Here is a 23,240-nt window from a genome sequence, read left to right on the forward strand (position 1 = left end):
TCCTTGTTCTTATGAAACTCTGATTCTAGCTCTCTCAATCTGAACGATCACAATAAGATTTTCCCTTCCTCTCATCAGAAATCCTTTTGCAAGTTTGAGACTTCACTTACTGGTCCACTTTCAGAATTTATATTGTTTTCTGGCCTTCTACATTTTCACCTCATTTTGCCAAACCATAGATCTTACCTCCTGTCCCTCATCTCTCACATTTGGCAAATCTTTGTACTTGCCAGTGCTTTTCACTACTCTTCCTACAATATGGACATTACTGCATTGGTTTTTTTAGATTAGATTAGATTAGATTAGATTACATTACAGCGTGGAAACAGGCCCTTCGGCCAAACAAGTCCACACCGACCCGCCGAAGCGCAACCCACCCATGCCCCTACATTTACCCCTTACCTAACACTACGGGCAATTTAGCATGGCCAATTCACCTGACCTGCACATCTTTGGACTGTGGGAGGAAACCGGAGCACCCGGAGGAAACCCACGCAGACACGGGGAGAACGTGCAAACTCCACACAGTTAGTCGCCTGAGGCAGGAATTGAACCCGGGTCGTTGACCTTTGGAGGCAAGTAGCCTTGTCATAAGTTTTGGGATCACTCTTTTTAGATTAGATAGATTCCCTACAGTGCGGAAACAGGCTATTCGGCCCAACCAGTCCACACCTAACCCTCCGAAGAGTAACCCACCCAGACCCATTTCCCTCTGACTAATGCCCTAGCACTATGGGCAATTTAGCACGGCCAATTCACCTACCCTGCACATTTTTGGACTGTGGGAGGAAACCAGAGCACCCGGAGGAAACCCACGCAGACACGGGAGAATGTGCAAACTCCACACAGACAGTGGCCCGAGGCTGGAATTGAACCTGTGACCCTTTCATCTAATTATTTGTAGATAAGACAACTAGATTTAGTCTGTGTACAATAATAGGTAGTAGATAGTAATAGAGGGCAAAATACTGGAGAGATGCACAGGGATTGAACTGAGGGATACAGGCTAAATTCCTAGCTGATAATAAGGTAGGGTGCAAAACGCAAACATTTTCTGGTAATGAACAGTTACAGTAATTCTCTTTAGTGAGGCAGTTTTAAAGGGCTCCTGTGATGATACATGAGGTGCTGCTTAAATTCCTATCAGACCATGCACTTTGTAAGTTATCATCTGAGATTGAGGGCTACAGTCCATATCTACAGGTTTCTGGGAGAAATACAAAGGTTCCTCCAGTAATGAATGATTCTGCTTATACAAATGCACACATGGAAAAGACTATAATTAGCTCCATTCTTTTATCTGAGGATTTAAATGTCTGGCATGCAGGAAGAAAGGCATTTATTAAAGTTGAGGATTCTGTGAAACTTCAAGCCATACTGCATTATATTAATATTTAGATTAGATTACTTAGTGTGGAAACAGGCCCTTCAGCCCAACAAGTCCACACCGACCCACAATGCACCCACACCCATTCCCCTACATTTACCCCTTCACTTAACACTACGGGCAATTAGATGAAAGTGTTTTCCTCCTTCCTTGTCTCATGCCTTCAGATCCATTACCATAACTTTAGGAAAGTCTTGTTAATGGGAGACTCATTCTAGGCCGTGATGATATCCTTATTTTTTTTTTAAGCCTTCCGAAGAGCTCAGCGATAAAATACAAGTTTTGTGCAATGTCCCATACATCTGCATCATTCAGTAGGGTGGTTATACTGCTGGATGAAGAATGGCCAATGTAGTTTAGTTATTAGCCCTTATCTTTGAAACTCCTTTTTCCTAATGTTACTTCAACTCAAATACTATTTTGATTAGAATATGTAGGTCTTGTTAAAAGAATATAAATAATGCTTGCCTTGTGTAAACTGCAAACCCACAGACTTTCCAAAAATAATTGTTTTATTGTGTTCCATTTCCAGTTTCACTTGAATCTTTATCATGGTTGGCCTTCTCAACAGGAAGGATATTTCACCTGGCATTTCATCTCTGCTGCTACAAAATGGTTTTCCACAGCTATTTTAATAGGGCATCACTGCTCTTTCTAGTGATTTTGTTATACTGCAGCAGTTGGTTAGCTCAGTTGGCTGGTCAGCTGATTCTACAGAGTGACGCCAATAGCGTGGGTTCAGTTCTTGCACTGGCTGAGGTTACCATGAAGGATACCTACTCAGCCTCTCCCCTCACCTGGAGGTGTGGTGACCTTCAGGTCAAACCACCATCAATTGTCTCTCAGTAATGAAAGTGCAGTTGCATGGTCCAGTAGGGCTATGATGACTTTACATACCCAAACCTGAAGGAGGAGATGGAACTGTCAAATTCCTTATTGTTACAATTAGCGGTTATTAATTAATCTACACAAGATTTTAACAAACCCCACTCCACTGTCCGTGGATGTGCATCCACTGTCCTGACTTGGTTACAAATCCAGTTGTGCTAAAACATTTATGACTGGGTTGAAGCTTCATGTAGCAAAACAATTCTCTGTATGATCGTTGTCACCATAGTCTTCTGAACCCTTCACACCTTGCATTACTTTTGTAATACCAGTCAGTCCATTTAGGACAATTCATTGCATTAAGGTGTTCTGAGCCACATCTCAAACACTTGCTGATCATTCCCAGTCTTCTGTTGTAGCTCCCCAATTCCTGCTGTCTGTAATTTTTTTTTCCTTTTGGTGAGACACAGCCTGCGTCCACACATCTATTTCATTTCTCCATTGGTTCCAAGATTCAGTTTCATATAATAAAAAAGTCAGTGCAAAATTGATATGCCAACATTTGAACTCTGTTTTGCCATTCTTCTCCACGCAACTCCAAATATAATCTTTTGCCTGAAAAGAACTCTTTAACTTACCATCATCACTCTTAGGCAACCAGCCTTTGCTACCAATGTCAATTCAAATCCAGGCTAGCGAGACTGGAAACCAAGACAGCTTTCCTTGTGGATAGAGTTTATTAACTACTCTGCCTTTCAGCTCCTTCCACACAGCAGTCCCACCTGTGCTCCACTTAATTAAAAAACTGGACAAATATAACCAGTTAGACTAATTCACTTGCTTAACTACTTCCTATATTAACAACTTTACCAGATCCCTTTAAACAAAAGCTAGCAATCCAAAACCCATTGCCCAATTGTAAACGATTGGTTTACTCCGTCACGGAGATATCTTTGTTCCTTCACGGTTTCTAGTTTCTCAGGAAAATGCTCCTGATTTATCTTGTGTGGGTGCAAAGCAGATGACTGTGTGCTTGGTAACTCTATAGACGATGCAGTATCCCAGATCCACTGCGCAGAGCAAAAGGAAGTGGAACAGCAATTTTTTAAAGTTCAAACAAAGACTAACTTGGCAGCCTATACTGCAGCCTGCCAAACCCTTGGTTTATTCCCATTATGCTATTCTTCTTCCTGAAATGCTTGGTTCATTCTTCTCTGTATCAAGCTCCATCTGCCACATCTTATTTCACCATCATCCAAAATCTCACTAATTTTTGACTGTGTAAGTTTTGTTATCTGTAGTCAGTCATTGTAATATAATTCCTAAAGTCTGGATTGTTTAAAATAAAAAAGAGAGAGAAATTAGGTGATCAAAGTTTCATGCTGTGGGAATTTTTTAACCACCTCCGAAGGAAGACATTGGAGGTTCTGTCTTTCAGATTGAATAGTGCAGCACACCGAGAGTTCTCAGCTTTGGTGATATGCTCAAGCATTTGGAGTGAAACCCACAATCCATTGATTCAAAAACTAGAATTCTCAAATTTACAGTTGGTCATCAGAGAGTGAAAATGTCACCACATTTCCCTGGTCCATTATTGAAATACCAGTGTCTACAGTCTTCACATCTCCCCTCACCTCACACACTCTCCAGGTTTTCTGCAAAATAAGCCAACAATCTGGGTTTTAAAAATGAGAGTGATTCAAATGTCACATTTAAGACCTAAAAAATGTCTTCAACGTCATCATTTCAGCTTGACCTAGAGTTTCAGATGATAAACTTGACATTAGATTTTTATTTTAAAAGGTCAAAGATCACTGAAACTGAAAAAAAACAGATTTCTAATTCCATGAGCATAAAAACAGGAAGAGGCCTTTTCACCCCTCAATTCTACCCCACCGTCCAATTGGATCATTGCTGATCTAAATCTTAGTTCCACTTACCCACCTTCAATTTGTGATCTTGCATACATTTAGATACTCAACCTGTTTAACAAAATTAGAATCCCTACAGTGTTGAAACAGGCCCTTCAGCCCAACAAGTCCACACTGACGCTCTGAAGAGTAATGCACCCATTCCCCTACCATCCAATATTTACTCCTGACTAATGCCCCTATCCTACACATCCCTGAACACTATTGGCGATTTAGCATGGCCAATTCACCTGACCTGCACATCTTTGGATTGTGGGAGGAAGCCGGAGCAGCCGGAAACCCACGCAGACACGGGGAGAATGTGCAAACTCCACACAGACAGTTGCCAGAGGCTGGAATCGAACACAGGTCTCTGGCACTGTGAGGCAGCAGTGCTAACCACTGAGCCACTGTGCTGCCCGTTCTGAGATATGATGATGACACACCTCTGGAGCAGGTGGGACATATCCCTGGGTCTCCTGACTCAGAGGTAGTGACACTACCACTACATCACAGGAACTACAAACATCTTTTACCTAAACCTCAGCCGTGAAATGGTCAGTTGCCCCTTGGTCTCAACAGCCAAAAGCCCACTATTGCGTGCACAAAGATGTGCTTCCTGACATCACTCCTGAAATCTAGTTATTGGATTAAAATAGTTAGTCTCTCTTGTGCTGGCTCATGGTTTCCCTCTGCATTCCCTATCAAATCATTTAAACAGCTTAAAGATCCTAAATTACATCAAAGGAACATAACCATCGGCCAGTTGGCCCTTCAAGCTTGTTCCATCATGGCTGATCAGGTTGTGGTCCTAACCCCACTTTCCTGTCTGCGTCCATATCTCTGGAGTCTCCTGTCTGTTTAACTCAGTCTTGAGTAAATACAATAACCCAGCCTCCACTGCTCACTGGTGAAGGGAGTTCCACTGATTAGCGAGCCTCCAAAAGAAAAAAAAAATTCTTCAGAAGAGAATTCTCTTATTTTAAAGCTCTGCCTGTTTTAAAGTATCATTTCTATATGTGATGTGTCTGTTATAGACAGCCAACACTGAGCCCAATTAGAGAAGTGGCATAGAATCAGAGAGATATATTCAGCACAGAAACAGACCCTTCAGTTTAATTTGTCCATGCCAACCATCTATCCTCTTGGGTGGCACAGTGGCTCAGTGGTTAGCACTGCTGCCTCACGGTGCCAGGGACCTGGATTCAATTCCCACCTCGGGCAACTGTTCTGCGTGGGTTTCCTCAGTGTGCTCTGGTTTCTTCCCACAATCCAAAAGTTGTGCAGGTCAGGTGAATTGGCTATGCTAAATCGCCCACAGTGATAGGTACATTAGTCAGGGGTAAAATACAGGGGAATAGGTCTGGATGAGTTACTTGTCAGAGGGTCGAGGTGGACCTGTTGGGCCTGTTTCCAAACTGTAAGGAATCTAATCTAAATTCATCTAGTTCCATTTGACCCATATCCCTCAAACCCTTCCTATTCATATACCCATCCAGATACCTTTTAAATGTTGTAATTGTACCAGCCTCCACCACTTCCTCTGGCAGCTCATTCCACACATGCACCATCCTCTACATGAAAAGGTTGCCCCTCAGGTCCTTTTTAAAATCTTTCCACTATCACCTTAAACCTGTACTCTCTAGTTTTGGACTCCCCCACCCTGGGAAAAAGATCTTTGCTACTCACCCTATCCATGCCCCTCATGATTTTATTGTCCTCTATAAGGTCACCCCTCAGCCTCCGGTGCTCCAGGGAAAATAGCCCCAGCCTATTCAGCCTCTCCCTATAGACAAACCCTCCAATCCCGGTAACATTTGATCAATCCTATCTGGCCAGCACGGACAAGTTTTGACTGAAGGGTCTGTTTCCGTGTTTACAACTCTAAGTCAGCTATTGCTCTCAGCGAGGAGCTCATTTGTTCCGGAGGCAACAGGTCTGGACTCGAGGCCCATTCTAGAGGCTTGGGCACATAATTGGAGCTGACACTTCAGTGCAGTATGGTGGGGTTATCACGTGGAAACGAGTTGCTGCATGCCCCAGAGCGCAAACACAACAGCACTCCCAAAAAGGCTTGAAATCGCCTCAAGTGCTGGGGTTTTTTTCCTCTGCTACTGAGTGGCACAATGTAAATCTGAGGCCGATCATCAAGTTAGCAATGCCGGGAGGGTATTTTCTTGGAATATTTGAGTTGCTTACACACACACACACACACACACACACACACACACACACACACACACACACACACACACACACACACACACACACACACACACACACACACACACACACACACACACACACACACACACACACAACCAAACTAAACATAATGTCCCTTTTGCAGTAAAGCTTTCTAGCATTTTCAAATATACTCTCCCGTGGCTTAAATAAACAAGTAAAAAGTACAGTGGGAGCTGCTTTTCCAGTTTGAGTTGGTCAACCCCACCCCGTGTCATCTGCCAATGCTTACCATCCCCATGTAGTGCAACATATGACACACAAGGAACTGAAAAACCACCAGCAACTCTGAACACACCCACCTCTCAACAGCCTCTGCGGCTACTACAGAATGCTTACAGTTTCTCCTCGATAACTGTCCTTAATGAAACTAAAATTCCTTTGCACGCCTCCAGAGTTTCACCATAAAACAAACCAGGGACTCATCACATGATTTTATGCTCACTACAGTTTGGGTTCAAGACAGACTGGTCAAACAAAAGGCAAGGTCAAGGTGCAAGAGGCTAATGTAAACACCATTCTAAAGAAGCCTATTAATAGAAATTATTATTATTATACAATGGTAATCCAAGATACCAGACTCCAAGTCTTACTGTTACATTATTAAAAATGCATTCTCCTTATGCCCCTATCAAACTTACACACCCATCCCAACTCATTTCAGACTTGCAACCAAATTAACTCCACCCACATGGTGCTATTTAGGCCCAGTAGGAGAGGCTCCATGGCATCATCACAAGGTTGCCCCATGGTCCTAAAGCCCTGACACAATAGAAAGGAAGCTAATCATTCCTTGCTTCCTTCCTTTGCCACTTAACGTCAATGGATTAGTAATCCTGATTTAATTCAAATTTACCCCATGACTCGTAAGTGACACCAGACCCACAGCAATACTGGTGACTTTTAAACATCCCTCTGAAGTAATCTAGCACTCAGTTTTTTTTTAATATAGATATTTTTATTAGAAAATTAACATTTTTACAAGTTTACAAAAATAAACAAAACTCTCAAGTACAAACATTGATATACAATTAAATCTTAAATATATAATAACCAAAATTTAACAAAAGAAAAATACCGAGAAAAAAAAACAAAACTCAACTAACTACTAATCTAACCTACAACTAACCAGAGTGTATATTTAAGTCTCTTACATTATTCAAATAAGAGAAAGAGAAAAAAAAAAGTGGATAACACAGAAATTGGGTAGTGAGATACATGCTCGGAATGTGTTAACATCAAATGTAACAAAACCCGTATTCGTGCAGGATTCCTCTCCCAAGGGGCCCTGGACCAGTCAGGTTCGAAATCTCAATTAAATAAAAGCCCTTGTTAGGATAGCCGAAATATCTCTAGCACTCAGTTTAAGAGGCAATTAGGATGGAAAACAAATGGCTGGCCTTGTCAGTGACACACACATTCCTTGAAAGAAGAATAAAACTTGCAATTCTAAGTTAAACACAACCAGCAAGTAGCCAGACCAATGCCCCATATGTCTTTGGCTAATTTATTCTCCCTTGTGGGGGGGGGGGGGGGGGTCACATGGGTGCTCACAGTCTCTTGTTAATCTTGAGATCCAAGTAATGATATGCTAATATTAGGGCCCCCTCTCGCACTCCACCCCATTGGCCTTTTACAGCAAGGAGTGGAAACATATGTCAAAAGCAGACCAGACTGCTCATTAATGCAAAGCCCTCAAACAGAAAGAGCAAACTAAGGGGTGGCTCAGTGGTTAGCACTGCTGCCTCACAGCACCAGGGACCCGGTGTGTCTGTGTGGAGTTTGCACATTCTCCCTGTGTCTGCGTGGGTTTCCTCCGGGTGCTCCAGTTTCCTCCCACAGTCCAAAGATGTGCAGGTTAGATGAATTGGCCATGCTAAAATTGCCCATAGTGTTAGGTGCAGGGGTAAATGTAGGGGAATGGGTCTGAGTGGGTTGCTCTTCGGAGGGTCAGTGTGGACTTGGTGGGCTGAAGGGCTGTTTCCACACTGTAGGGAATCTAGTCTAATCTCCTACATAGAGGAATCAAGTTCCCTTCCATTCCCTCGTCCTTTTCTGTCCCAAGTTAGAAAAACAAAGTGCAGTCGTTTTAACAGTCTGAGTCTGGATGACAGTTTAGGGTAGGTGTTCCGTATGGTGCCAAAGACATGTTGGGTTTGACTCAGACGAACATTTTCCTGATCTGGATATTTAGGAGGTGAATCTTGCACAGGGCAGTGTGGATATGCAAAACAAGTTGCCACTGACAGCTTCACCAGCCTAATCAAGGAATGTTCGGAACCTTAGAGACTGGGTGGGAAGCAAAGATTCCTACAGGGATGCAACTGGAAATTACACCTGAAAACGTACCCACCCCGCCAATGACAGGAGATTGGAGTGTAAATGATCAGTCACGTGATTGCAAATCAGAAACTAAACAAAATCAAGAAATTAAGGAAAGGTGTGCAACAGAAACCATACACTCCTCTATAAAGTACAAAAATTAAACTAAAGATGCGAGAAATCTGAAACAAAAATAGAAATTGCTGGAGAAACTCAGCAGGTCAGACAGCATCTGCGGAGATAGAAAACAGACAAAACAATTCAGGAGCATGACCCTTCTACAGAACTTCCACTTTTACTCCACCAAGTATCTTCAAGCTGAGCAATACTACAGCTCTTGAGACAGCACCTAACAAACCCAGCGACTTCAGCCATCTGCAAGGACAAGGGCAGCAAACACACAGGAACACAAAGTTCCCCTCCGAGCCACACCCCATTCTTGGGACTATATGCCTGTGGCTACATGAAAATCCTGGAAACTGTGAGCCAACTGCATATTTACTGAAATGAACATAAGACCATACAATGTAGGAGCAGACAGAGGGGATTCAGCCATTGACTCTGTTCAGCTGTTCAAGGCGCTAGCTCCCTGTCACTTTGTCATGTTGGGATGGGTAATAAATGGTAGCCTAGCCAACTACACTCAGGTGCACGAAAGAGTTGCTTTTTAAAAAGAAATTGTTATTTGACATAAGTACACAATGAAGTTCCACAGGTGAGCCACAGGGATATAGTCCTAAGGATGGTAAGTCCCGGCTTCCCCACTTCATGGATCTCTTCCTACTTTTACAGGAGGCCTTCCAGAGCTAATGGGTTCAGTCACTCCTATGGACAACACAAGCATTCTCCCCCCACCCTGCACCCCACTCCCCCACACAGTCTGCGCTCTCAATTCCACTCTATACCAGCAAGTGTCATGTTTATAGGACATAACACAGGTTTTGGTACCTGTCATAGTGAGAACTTACTGTGTCTGTGTGAGTATAGAGACATCCACCTTAAATAGGACATTGGTCTCATTGTGCATCAGAAGGATGGAACTACAAAACCTACAGAGCTCTCCCAGTTGAAGGCTATGTGGACTTGTCAAAATGGGAATTAAATCCACAATTTTCTCACTCAAGACAAGAGTAAAACTCTGAGCTACAGCTGACACTAGACCCCAGCGCAGCTAAATACTGAAGTCGACATTAACCTCACAGCTAATGTGTAACCAAAAACATTCTCTTTGCAATATGAGGAACAACTTCTTAAAATGATACCAAAGCAATTCATGAACAAGTTCACAAATAGTGTCAATTGACCAACTGACGAGAAAACAAATATAGTGGGGTCCAGGGCACTACAAGTGTCACAGGCCTCAACATACAGATCAAGACGTCTGGAAATGAACCTTTCAGCTCAGCGAGCAAACCTACATCCAACACAGATCAAAACTGAAGCAAGCAACCATCAAAAATGTTGACCCATTTTGCCCTGGGGAAACTGTTTTACTTTCAACAGCTAACTCCTACAAAAACCACACAGCAAAGCATTCCCCACCGAGTCACTAAATAAACATGAGACAGAATCAGAAGGCCATTCAGCCCCTCAAACCTGCTGTGACAATTGGCAGAAATATGAATCCAGGATTCAGAGGATCACACTTCAATGCAATGCAGAACTGTAATAGACCACAACATCCCCGTTTCCTCCTCTTCTATAGATGATAATTCACTGCTGTCCTATATCACTACATCCAAACTGGCATTCCTTACAAGTACTATTGAACTGTGGGGAATGTCAAGATTTAGCCAAAGTCTATTCTCAGCTGAAACCTACACACCCAGGCACTGCAGCAACAGCCTGGAGATGAGAATTAGAAAAGGGAACCTGATGAGATTCTCAGCAGCTCACCAAACACAATCAGCACTGCTGCCAGCGGAAGGGGCACACTGGCTGTTCAGGCTACATTCAGCTGAGAGCATGAGGTCAGGATCTCGGGGTAGTTAATCCTAATCGTCTTATACCTCACAGAATCATAGAATCCCTACAGTGTGGGAGCAGGCCATTTGACCCATTGAGTCCATACCAACTTTGTGAAGAGCCTCCCACCATACCCCCGTAACCCTGCCTTTTCCATGGCTAATCCACCTAGCCTGCTCATCCCTGACGCAATGAGCAACTTAGCATGGCCACTTTCCCCCTAACCTGCACATCTTTGGACGGTGGGAGGAAACTGGAGCACCCGGAGGAAACTTGTGGAGAACATGCAAACTCCACACAGTTACCAGAGGATAGAACCAAACCTGGGTCCCTGGTGCTGCGAGGCAGCAGTGCTAACCGCAGAGTCACCGTGCCGCCCAGTCAGCAACAGCCTAGTAAAAGTTTTAGGTGAGGGCAGCGCAAGACAAAGAAACTACCAAATATTTTTTAAAAAGGCTTGCCTCTATATAGTATATCTATAAAAGAACAAACGTTCAACCAGTATCCCTAAGCTCCTGTGAGTGACCATAAATAATGGTCGACACGTACAACTACAACTAAAACAACTAGCTGTATTTTTGGAGTGCCTTTAATGTAATGAAATATCAAAGACCATTCACGAGGGTTGTAAAATCAGATAAAATGACACAGACAGGAGAGTGATATTTTAAAAAGGGTGACCAAAGAGCTAAGTTCCAAGCAGGATCTTTAAGGAGGCAGAATTGGAAAAATATTTAAGGGGAAAGTTTGAGGCCTAGGAGGCAGAAGGCACAGCCACCAGTAGTAGGGCAGAAAGTCAGATGTGCAAGGGAGCACTGCATTCAGCAGGGTGTAGGCTAAAGGGTTGGATAGGGAGGGGTGATGCCTGGGAGTTAGTCATTGGACAGAGGCCAATGCAAGTCAGTGAGAACATGGATGATCGGTGAGTGGGACAAATGCAAGTTAGAATTCAGGTGTAGTGTGTTGGCTGATCTCCTTTTTGAGGTATTCTGACCTGCAGGAAGCCTAATATCTCAATCACCATCTATCAAAAGCTTGAGCCCACTCCAAATTTCTCTCTCAGTTCGAGGTTTCATTACACAGGTCCCACTTGGTTTAATTTTTAATTCATTCACATGATGAGGGCATCTCTGGCTAGGCCAGCATTTATTGTCCATCCCTAATTCCCCAAAGGGCAGTTAAGAATCAACCACATTGCTGTGGACCTGGGAACACGTGTAGGGCTGGCCAGGTAAAGACAGCAGTTTCCTTCCCTAAAAAAGGATATTAGTGAACCAAATGGGGTTTTCCGACAATGGTTGGATATCAGTCACCCAGTGACAGCCCAATCTTCAGGCTGTTCAACTGCATGGGACATGACACCCAATTCTACCCCCTGCTCACTACCCCCTGCTCACATACAAACATTCTCCAAGTACCACAGGACAATAATCTGGATCCATACTCCGGGCTGCTGAGAAAGCCTGGTCAAGGTGAAGTAGTGCAAGCTGAAACATGACTCTGAACCTAACTGAGACATCATTCGCATTGTACAGTACTCTTGACATTTCAATACAAAACCAACAGGTGTTACAAAAATAATCCTTTTCAGAAACAAAAACGGTATCCTAGTGGTTAAAATCAGCCTGACTTCCTGATCCTGATCATGAGCTGGATGTTGAAGGGGAGCAGCAGAGATGGGTTTGACAATGGGCACACTGATGATTGCATGTGTTGGGAACAGAGACTGAAGATTTCAGATACAATAGGGAAAGATCACAGTCTAAGGTATTTCATGCCAAAGTATAATAGGGTTGGTTTGGTTATCAGAGCTGCTGGTGCTTCAAAAATGAACAGGAATTGTTTCCTGTGCAACGTGAAAATGCTTTTTTTTTGCAACTATACAGAAGCTCTGAGAAATGGCAATATTCCAATGTTCCAACTTCCCCCACCCCACCTGTACCCTTCATAAATTTGACATTTCAGTACAGGCATTACATTCTTAAGGGTGATTTTATGAATAAAATATATTTTTGAAAAAACATAAATGGGTTGATCATTGCAAGGCCCTAATGTGAGAAGTGTCCGGGTGTGGGCAATACCATATACCCAGGGGAGTTTGGGGGGTGGAGAGAGAGAGAGAAAAAGAGAGACACAGAGAGAGACACAGAGAGACACAGAGACACAGAGAGACACAGAGAGACACAGAGAGACACAGAGAGACACAGAGAGACACAGAGAGACACAGAGAGACACAGAGACACAGAGACACAGAGACACAGAGACACAGAGACACAGAGACACAGAGACACAGAGACACAGAGACACAGAGACACAGAGACACAGAGGAACAGTATTGACCCCTCAATGGTGTGTGATGGAGGATTATGGCCACAGTGTGAGAGCCAGTGCCTCGTGGGCAAAAGAATCCAAGAGAGAAAATAAAACCAACTTCTGTAAGAGGCTGGCGAACCTGAAATGGGGTGGGGTGCAATCAAATGTTTTGAGAGAGGGCTTGCCTGCGATATACACCCACACGCTAAGGCAAGCTTGGCACCGACTCTCCTTCCTCACTGGTATTTACACGTCATAGTTTAAGATCCAAAAGCGGTCTCCATTTTGTAACTTTTCAGATTGCTTCTGACCCTTGCGTCTGAGCTCCTCCATCATCAGCAGTTTTGTTTTGTATGTAAATATTAAATCCATAAGGTCTCAAAGTGATAAGATGTCCTAATCCTCATCCTGGAAATCTCTCAACACAACCAACACAAAACAGGCTTTTTGACTAAAGACACTCCATTCCATTTAATAAACTTTAAGAGAATGTGACTGACACAAGCTGCCATTTTGAGTCCATCCAGTCATCGGGGGTCATAGCTCATATGAAAGAGGAGGGCATGAAAGAAAGAAAGAAAAATAAAGATATTCTGGCTCTGCCATTATAGACCGAGAGGTCACAGAGGGAATCTCTGCTTCCAAACTCAACCCCACATTGAGTGATGGTGGGCTGGTCAGGGTGGGGAAGGGAAAGGTGTATACACACACACACATTTTCTCAGTCATTGCTAGATCTCTTCCAGCCATGCAACATGCACTGATTCTCTGTTCCAGCCAGTCACTACTGCAGAGAGTCTAACTGGACAATTCAAAATTAAAAAGGTTTGTCAAAACAAATGGGAAAGGGCACAATGATTAGATTAAATGAGATTACTTAGTGTGGAAACAGGCCCTTCAGCCCAACAAGTCCACACCGATCCACCGAAGCGTAACCCATCCAGACCCATTCTCCTACATTTACCCCTTCACTTAACACTACGGGCAATTTAGCATGGCCAATTCACCTAACCTGCACATTTTTGGACTGTGGGAGGAAACCGGAGCACCCGGAGGAAACCCACGCAGACACGGGGAGAATGTGCAAACTCCACACAGAGAGTCACCTGAGGCGGGAATTGAACCCGGGTCTGGCGCCTGTGAGGCAGCAGTGCTAACCACTGTGCCACCGTGCCGTGGAAATATTACCAGCTCCAGTTTGAATTCAGAGGCTGCCATTCATGGCATCAGTTGTTTGTACTTCAGTCTCACTGGGATTCATGTCTGCTTCCCTCAGGTTCAAGAGGGAGAAAGTGACCATTATTGTAACCTACCAGGTCCCGCCCCTGACCTCCTCTGCTTCAGCAGACTTCAAGTTACATTTGGAAAATGAATAATGTCCAATCTTAGAGTTTGGTCTCGGTGCTGTTTGGGAGAAGCTGATAAACACCAGTGTGGTCGTCTCACCCTTCCCCACCAACCCAAGCATTATCAATCCTTCGAGCTTTCTGGAAAGATTTCTCACATCGGACATTTTACACAACTATAATCAAACGTTTTTAGAAATTTGGCTGATGGTCTCTCTCAATAATCACTTCCTCGCAACCCCTTGGCCATACCAAACATTGTAAACCACACTCCCAAAGGGAGGCCATGTTGAAAGTTCCTTGCATTTTCCACATGACTCAGTAATGACCTTTGACCTGTATATTGGATAGTTTATCACTATGGAAACTTTTGCTAAAACAAAAGCATATGGTTGTTGCATGCAGAATGTGGAAATACTCTTTTTTTTGTTACATCGTTAGGTCCCAGGTCAAACAAATTGAAGGCCTCCAAAGTGCAATGTGTCAGTCTATAATGTTATAATCTCCATGGTAAACAACGCGCGAGATGTCACTCTGTCTTCCTTGTGGCAAATGCAGCAGAGTCTGCTAGGCCAATGAGTTGACAAGACACTGTCCTCTCACCTTGGCCACCTGAGCTTTTTGCTTCTGTTCCTCTCTTCCAAACACAGCCTCTAGTCACTGCCTACGACAGACCCCGAGTTATCAGAGTCAATGCTGCCATTTTAACACCTCGTTTGCAGGTCTCTGCACGGACCCAGAAATGCATAACTGTGATGTATTAACAATTCCAAAATACTTTTGGATACACGGTTGTCATCCATCTGATGAACAGGGCCAAGACCACACACATAATATTGACCTAGCAACGGGGCCGGGGGGCCGATAGCATGAGCACACTGCAGGACCTCAGAACTGGTGTCCTTGGCCTGCCAGAGAGAGGGCAAGAATACATCAGAGATTGCAAAATGTAGAAACTGGTCAGCTTATTTTTCTGCCTAGCAGATGCTGTGCAGATGTCACCACTGCAGATAGGGAGTTGAAGACACAGACTCTCAAATCAGGCTGTGCTGTTCCTCATTCTGGGCACGGAATTAGAAAATAAAATAGAACTCAAGAATTGGCATACCATTGGGCGCTTAGTTTCAATGCCCATTCTTTCCTAACAAATCCTGCAAACTTCTCCTTTGCCAAGTAGTTACCCAATTAGATAGAAAGATATGAATTTGTGCAAATACAGGAAAATGTATCAATTTCCTTTTCAAAGTTACTATTGCACTGGCTTCCAGCAGCCAGATAGTCCATCCTAGACCATAAACATACCGAATCAAATTGGCTGCCAGTGATCTGGCTGAAGTATGGCTACTCTGCGACTGAAAATCTACCAAACATTTACCGTATTGAGGTGATCTTCAGTGTGAGACTTTCTCAGCAGTCAATTGAGAGTATAGCATGTTTCAGCCGTAACATTTTAGGCATCCAAACACAGGTAATAACAGTTAACCACCTCAACACTCACAGGGAAGGAATGGAGCTACATAGATTGTTAAATGATGTGGAGAAAGGTTTCTTTTGGCTGTTTTCACCTTCTGAACCCAATTATAGATTTCTGGTAATCCCACAGTAATAAAAAAAAAGGTTAAATACTGCAGATGCTGGAAAACTGAAACAAGTGCACAATCTACTGGAGAAACTCTGCAGGTCTGGGAGCATCTGTGGGGAACAATAACACAAGGCCAACAAAGAAACGCTGCTTTTACAATTAAACATATGACATCAAGGATGTCAGTACTGATGCCCAAATTGCATTAATTTAGCACTTTTCGTAGCATTCAGGACATTGACAGGCTTCACAGGCAAAACACGCTCTGAAGTTTTTTCTAACTTTTGCTGCTGTGTAGACCTCAGAGGTCACTTCACTTATCACTTCACTTAGAATACAGCGCAGTACAGGCCCTTTGGCCCTCGATGTTGCGCCGATCCAAGCCCACCTAACCTATACTAACCCACTATCCTCCATATACCTATCCAATGCCCGCTTAAATGCCCATAAAGAGGGAGAGTCCACCACTGCTGCTGGCAGGGCATTCCATGAACTTACGACTCGCTGAGTGAAGAACCTACCCCTAACTTCAGTCCTATATCTACCCCCCCTTAATTTAAAGCTATGCCCCCTTGTAATACCCGACTCCATACGCGGGAAAAGGTTCACACTGTCAACCCTATCTAACCCCCTAATCATCTTGTACACCTCAATCAAGTCACCCCTAAACCTTCTTTTCTCTAATGAAAACAGCCCCAAGTGTCTCAGTCTTTCCTCATACGATCTTCCTTCCATACCAGGCAACATCCTGGTAAACCTCCTCTGCACCCGTTCCAGTGCCTCCACATCCTTCCTATAGTATGGCGACCAAAACTGCACACAATATTCCAGATGCGGCCGCACCAGAGTTTTATACAACTGCATCATGACCTCAGGACTCCGGAACTCAATTCCTCTACCAATAAAAGCCAGTACGCCATATGCCTTCCTCACCGCACTATTTACCTGGGTGGCAACTTTCAGAGATCTGTGTACATGGACACCAAGATCCCTCTGCTCATCCACACTACCAAGTATCCGACCATTAGCCCAGTACCCCATCTTTTTGTTATTCTTCCCAAAGTGAATCACCTCACATTTAGCTACATTGAATTCCATTTGCCACCTTTCTGCCCAGCTCTGCAGCTTCTCTATATCCTGCTGTAACCTGCCACATCCTTCCTCACTGTCAACAACTCCTCCGACTTTCGTATCATCCGCAAACTTGCTCACCCAACCTTCTAACCCCTCTTCCAGGTCATTTATAAAAATGACAAACAGCAATGGTCCCAAAACAGATCCTTGCGGAACACCGCTAGTGACGGCACTCCATGAAGAAACTTTGCCATCAACTACTACCCTCTGTCTTCTTCCATCCAGCCAATTCCTAATCCAAACCTCCAACTCACCCTCAATGCCATATCTCCGTATTTTCTGCAGTAGCCTACCATGGGGAACCTTATCAAACGCCTTACTAAAATCCATATATACCACATCTACCGCTTTCCCCTCATCAACCTCCTTCGTCACCTTTTCAAAGAATTCAATAAGGTTTGTGAGGCACGACCTGCCCTTCACAAAACCATGCTGACTATCCTTGATCACATTATTCCTATCCAGATGTGCATAAATCCTATCCCTTACAATTCTCTCTAAGACTTTGCCCACAACAGAAGTGAGACTCACCGGCCTATAGTTACTAGGGTTATTCCTACTCCCCTTTTTGAACAAGGGAACCACATTTGCTATCCTCCAGTCTTCTGGCACTACTCCTGTAGACAAAGAGGACATAAAAATCAAGGCCAATGGCTCTGCAATCTCCTCCCTTGCTTCCCAGAGAATCCTAGGATAAATGCCATCAGGCCCAGGGGACTTATCTATTTTCACCTTTTCCAGGATTTCCAACACCTCTTCTCTACATACCTCAAAGCCATCCATTCTACTTATTTGTGACTCAGTATTCACATCGACGACAATGCCCTGTTCCTGAGTAAATACTGAAGAAAAGTATTCATTCAGTGTCTCCCCAATCTCTTCCGCCTCCACACGCAACTTCCCACTACTATCCTTGACTGGACCTATTCCTACCCTAGTCATTCTTTTATTCCTAACATACCTATAGAAAGCCTTAGGGTTTTCCCTAATCCTACCGACTAAGGACCTTTCATGTCCCCTCCTTGCTGCTCTTAGCTCTCTCTTCAGGTCCTTCCTGGCTACCCTATAACTCTCAATCGCCCCAATTGAACCTTCACGTCTCATCTTGAGATAGGCCGCCCTCTTCCATTTAACAAGGGATTCCAATTCCTTATTAAACCACGGCTCCCTCGCACAACCCTTTCCTCCCTGCCTGACAGGTCAGTGCAGTGCAGAAACTTCCAGAACAAGGAGTCTGGGTAAGAGTAATAGAATCCCTTCAATGTGGAAGCAGGCCATACAGCCCATTGAATCCACACCAGTCTACACACAGACACGAGGAGAATGCGCAAACTCCACACAGTCACCCACCCAAGGGTGGAATGGAACCTGGGTCCCTGGTGCTGAGAAACAGCAGTGCTAACCACTGAGCCACCGTGCAGTGTGTCCACATGTGGATTGGTGTGCGCACAGATCCTCAGAGGGAACACTGCTTTGAAGTACAGTCACTGTTACATTGTGAGAAAATAGGCTGAAGAGTTTCACACAATAACCCCCCCCCAAAGTGACAGCAGTCAGATAATCTGCTTTAGTCATGTTGGTTGTAGGATAAAGATCCTCCAAGCCACCTGTGATAAATCCCCCATGTTCCTTCAAAATAGTGTCACAAAGATCTCAGGTCCACAACACACAAGTAGGAACAGTGCGGTCCCCATCGACAAGATGCAGTGCAGTAACTCCTCAAGCACCCTGAGACAGTAACAGATAATTGCTACCATCTAGAACAACAGAGATATACAGCCTGGAAACAGACCCTTCGGTCCAACTCATCCATGCCAACCAGATATCCCAAACTAATCTCGTCTTATTGATCAGTATTTGGCCCATACCCCTCTAAACCCTTCCTATCCCTATACCCATCCAGATGCCTTTTAAATGTTGTCATTGTACCAGCCTCCACCACTTCCTCTGACAGCTCATTCCATATACGTACCACCCTCTGCATCAAAAAGTTGTCCCTTGGGTCCCTTTTAAATCATTCCCCTCTCACCTGAAACCTATGCCCTCTAGTTTTGGACTCCCCTACCCTGGGGAAAAGAACACGACTATTCACCCTATTCATGCCCCTCATGATTTTAGAAACCTCTATAAAAAGAAGGTCACCCCTCAGCCTCTGACGCTTCAGGGAAAAAAGCCCCAGCCTCTCCCCATAGGTCAAACCGCCCAACCCTGGCAAAATTCTTGTAAATCTTTTCTGCACCCTCTCAAGTTTCACAACATCTTTCTTGTGGGAGACCAGAACTGAATGGAGCATTCCAGAAAATGGCCCAACCAATATTCTGTGCAGTCGCAACACAAGCTCCCAACTTCTATACTCATGGGACAGCAGATACTTGGGAACACCACTCTCTGCAAGATTCCCCCCTACCACCCCCCTCCTAGTCATGTACCACGCAGACTTGGAAATATATTTGCCATTCCTTCACAGCAAATGGACTGCAGCAGCTCAAGGAGGAAGTTTACCACCACCATCTCAAGTGCTAGCCCAGCCAGCAAAGCCTGCACCCCAGCAATTAAAAACAAACCTTTATAACAATGACACCCGCATCTCAAGAATTAATGTGCTGGATTGTGAGCTTGAGATAGCCCACGGTCTAACAGCCTCAGTTACATTCCCAGCAGTGTGAACAAAGCATTCCAGCAAGTCAAGAGCAGGAGGACAGAATCCAAAAGTAGTAGTAAAACATAGGAGATACTGTGAAAGTAAATGGCCAGAGACCAAACGTAAAACACAAATAGGATCACAACAGCAGAGATTAAATCAATCTAAACACTCTCTTGAAAACTCAAAATTACAGTTGCCATGGAAATGGCATCAGTGATGCTTTGGGGCTGAGAGATGGAGATGATACTTCAGAAACTCCAGACCACTCTGTTAAACATGTCAGATGGCAACACCCTTGTATCTTCTCCAAGTTACCCACAGGAGATGCCAGTCTCCTGATTGGAATACCTTCTATGAAGGGCGTGGAAAGGTAGTTCAAAACACACATTTCCAAAAATATACTTTAAAAATTCCACCTGCATCAAAACAGATGGTCAAATCAAATGTGAATCAGCCGTGGCTGTGATAGAACTCTCACTGAGTCAGGCAGATCTGGATGGAGATTCCACTCCCATATACAGAAACAGATTCTCACAGCAGTGCAATGCTGGGGGAATGCTGCACTGCCTTTTGAATATGGCATTAAATTCTTGGCTCCCCACTCCGCTCAATATTAACCAGCCCATATGGCAGTGTGGAGGCACTGTCTCTAATGTTGGCTAATTTTTAACCCTCGAGGAGAAGGTTGGAGGAAGAGCGCCTCATCTTCCGCCTGGGACCCCTCCAACCACAAGGGATGAACTCCGATTTCTCCAGTTTCCTCATTTCCCCTCCCCCCACCTTGTCTCAGTCAAATCCCTCAAACTCAGCACCGCCTTCCTAACCTGCAATCTTCTTCCTGACCTCTCCACCCCCACCCCACTCCGGCCTATCACCCTCACCTTGATCTCCCTCCACCTATTGCATTTCCAACGCCCCTTCCCCAAGTCCCTCCTCTCTACCTTTTAACTTAGCCTACTGGACACACTTTCCTCATTCCTGAAGAAGGGCTTATGCCTGAAACGTCAATTCTCCTGCTCCTTGGATGCTGCCTGACCTGCTGCACTTTTCCAGCAACACATTTTCAGCTCTAATTTTTAACCCCTCGGCCAATTCCTGAACCAGATTGCCTAGTCACATTTGCTCCAATGATGCTTGTGGGATCTTGCTGTGTCCAAATTGGCTGCTATGGTTCCCCGACATTCCAGTATCGACTACACTTCTAAGTACTTCACTGTCTGTCAAGTCCTCTGTAACCTCCTGAGGAGGTGAAAGGAGGCTTATAAATGCAGTAAGTCCTTGTATTCTTCATTCTATCAACTAAAAAAGGTAGTGTTTACCCAGAGCATGTTTACAATCTTAAAAATGGTTGCCGAGAAGGGTAGTCTCAAATAAGGATTTACACAGGGGAACTGAATATGTGCCAAGCAGTCACAGGAGATTAAAAAATGGTTGCTATGTAATGTAGATCTGAACCGTCAAAAATTAAAAATGAATCCTTGAATTCTCTATTTCCAACATACACTTGCTTTGGAACAGAGAGTAAAGCACAGCTTCCTTTGATAATAAAAAAAGTTGTACTAATGTTGTAACGTGTCACAGTAATTCCACACTGTGTGTCAATATTATCATTACTCAGTATTTGCAACCCCACCCAGTCAGCCACCCTGCCTTTAACCCACTTATTAATTGGAATCATTATTGCTCTGCCTTCTCTATATTTAACCAGTCATTTCTACTTTGGTCTTTTTGCTTTAAGTGGCAGTTGCCGAGTTACTCGGGAAAGGGGCGGTCTCGGGCTTTTTTTTTGGCAGCCTAAGTTCCGGGTTCAGCTACTTCTAGTGAAGTCAAATGATGTGTGGGAGGGAGCAGGAGATGACTGTGCTGCAATAAAGCTGTCCTCTGTAGTTCAGTTGGAAACTGTGGACTGTGTTGATTGGGCTGATTCTTGCTCTGGACCAAGACAGCTGTTACCCATCTCTCGGGAGACTATTCAACTGCAGAAGAGGCACCGAAGAGATATATCCAACCTCTTCCTTAGCCGGAACCACACTTTCAAATGGATAAGATCTGGAAAAGGGAGACCACGCTGATTCCTCCTCCTGCTTACTTCCGGGAAAGAAATATCCAGATGCAGCACCTACACTTCTGGCTAACTCAACAGAGATTATGCCTCAAAGCTGGGACCTTTATAAATGTGCAGTTTCTTTTGACTGTCAAGTTAAGTTCTAGTAAGACATCTTAACATCCTCAACAAGGCCACTGTGACACTGCCAGTCAAGTCACTGTACCCTGCTTTGTATAGAAGCAAGATTTCATGAGTTTACCATTTAAATACTATTTTCCCCTTCCACCCCACACACAGAGCCAATATTGGAAGTCAAGCACCAAGGGATCAAAAGGACTTGTCTAAACTGACAGGTCAAAGCCTGTGCTGGTACAAAATTATATTTTAGCTCAGCATGAGGCCCGTTTGAACAGCAAATCTCCAATAGAGACAGACAATGCTGCCCGAGATTAATTGTTACTCCCAACCCGTGATCTGGTGCTCTGATTAAAAAGCAGTGTACCCAGCTGTTTAAACAAACATACAGGGCCTTGGAAAGGACCAATTCAACCAAACTAGATTTCCATTTTAGAAATTTCCAAAGCAAGTGGGTTCAACCAAATATCGAGGCAGTTGTGGCGCAGTGGTAGCGTCCCTGCCTCTGAGCCAAGAAACTCGGATTCAAATCCCACCTGCTCCAGAGCTGTGTCTGGAGGAGGAAAAGATCTACACAGCAGACATCAGAACGGTGGAGGTTTCAGGCAACAGTGGCAGGAAGGAAGCTGACTACTTCACTGGGAGACAGAACATGTCCATATCATTCCCTTCCCATCAAGGGGAGGGCCAAAGACGGAAGGGAACCGAGACCCAGGACGTGTTGGTCTGAGTAACTCAGTGCCAGAGTGAGTCGTAACGCGGAGCAGCAAAGAAAGTTTTGAAGAGCAAAAACTACTCACATTTTATGATTGGCATTTCGCTTCTTCGGCTGCTTTTTGTAATATTTCTGTTTCAACAACATTGAAGACGACGACATCGTGCTGGAGCAGCCGGGGAAGTTTAATTGGACCTTACAGTACGAGGAAGTTAAACTCTCAGACTCAAATGGATAGTAATGAAAAACATCACAAAAAATTCTCGAGTCACTCAAAAGGAAAAAAAAAGGACGGTCTTTTACTGGTGCCAACTCAGGTTCCTCGCACTACAAGGTTCAGTAACTCCTCCCAGCACCTTGCGTGTTAATGATTGTATCTACACTGGGATTAATTTGGGTCTCTCACACTGACGACGCTCAGTAACTCCTCCCAACCGAATACACAGAGCCACCCTTTTAACACAAGGAAGCTCCTCTATAGGAGAAGACAGCCCATTAACCAAAACTACAACTTCATCAATGCAATGTAATCTGATTATTTTTTTAAAAAAAGCAGCTATGCAACCTCACGCCGTCTATTAGCGTTTTCTTGCTAAATGATTTTTTTAAAAAAGTGGATAACGCCCCTTTCAGTTTTGGAGGAAGTGTAGATCTCAGAGTTCACTGAG

At 44.1% G+C, this 23,240-nt stretch overlaps 1 protein-coding gene across 2 annotated transcripts in view; it reads right to left on the bottom strand.

Annotated features, from left to right (window-relative positions):
- Window positions 1–23,240, bottom strand: part of LOC122565175 (zinc finger and BTB domain-containing protein 7A-like) — a 183,219-nt gene that overhangs the window by 83,487 nt on the left and 76,492 nt on the right. Inside the window, exon 1 of one of the 2 annotated variants that reach the window (XM_043720877.2) lies at window positions 22,658–23,237. The exons of the other annotated variant lie outside the window; for it this stretch is intronic. Coding sequence (XP_043576812.2) covers window positions 22,658–22,734 — 77 coding nt within the window. The 5' untranslated portion in view covers window positions 22,735–23,237. Of the gene's footprint in view, window positions 1–22,657; window positions 23,238–23,240 lie in introns of those variants that run through there. 2 annotated transcript variants of the gene reach the window in all.

Source organism: Chiloscyllium plagiosum, unplaced genomic scaffold, assembly GCF_037043375.1.
Source record: "Chiloscyllium plagiosum isolate Xiang-an unplaced genomic scaffold, Cpla_swu_hap1 HiC_scaffold_28, whole genome shotgun sequence".
NCBI classification, from domain to species: Eukaryota; Metazoa; Chordata; class Chondrichthyes; order Orectolobiformes; family Hemiscylliidae; genus Chiloscyllium; species Chiloscyllium plagiosum.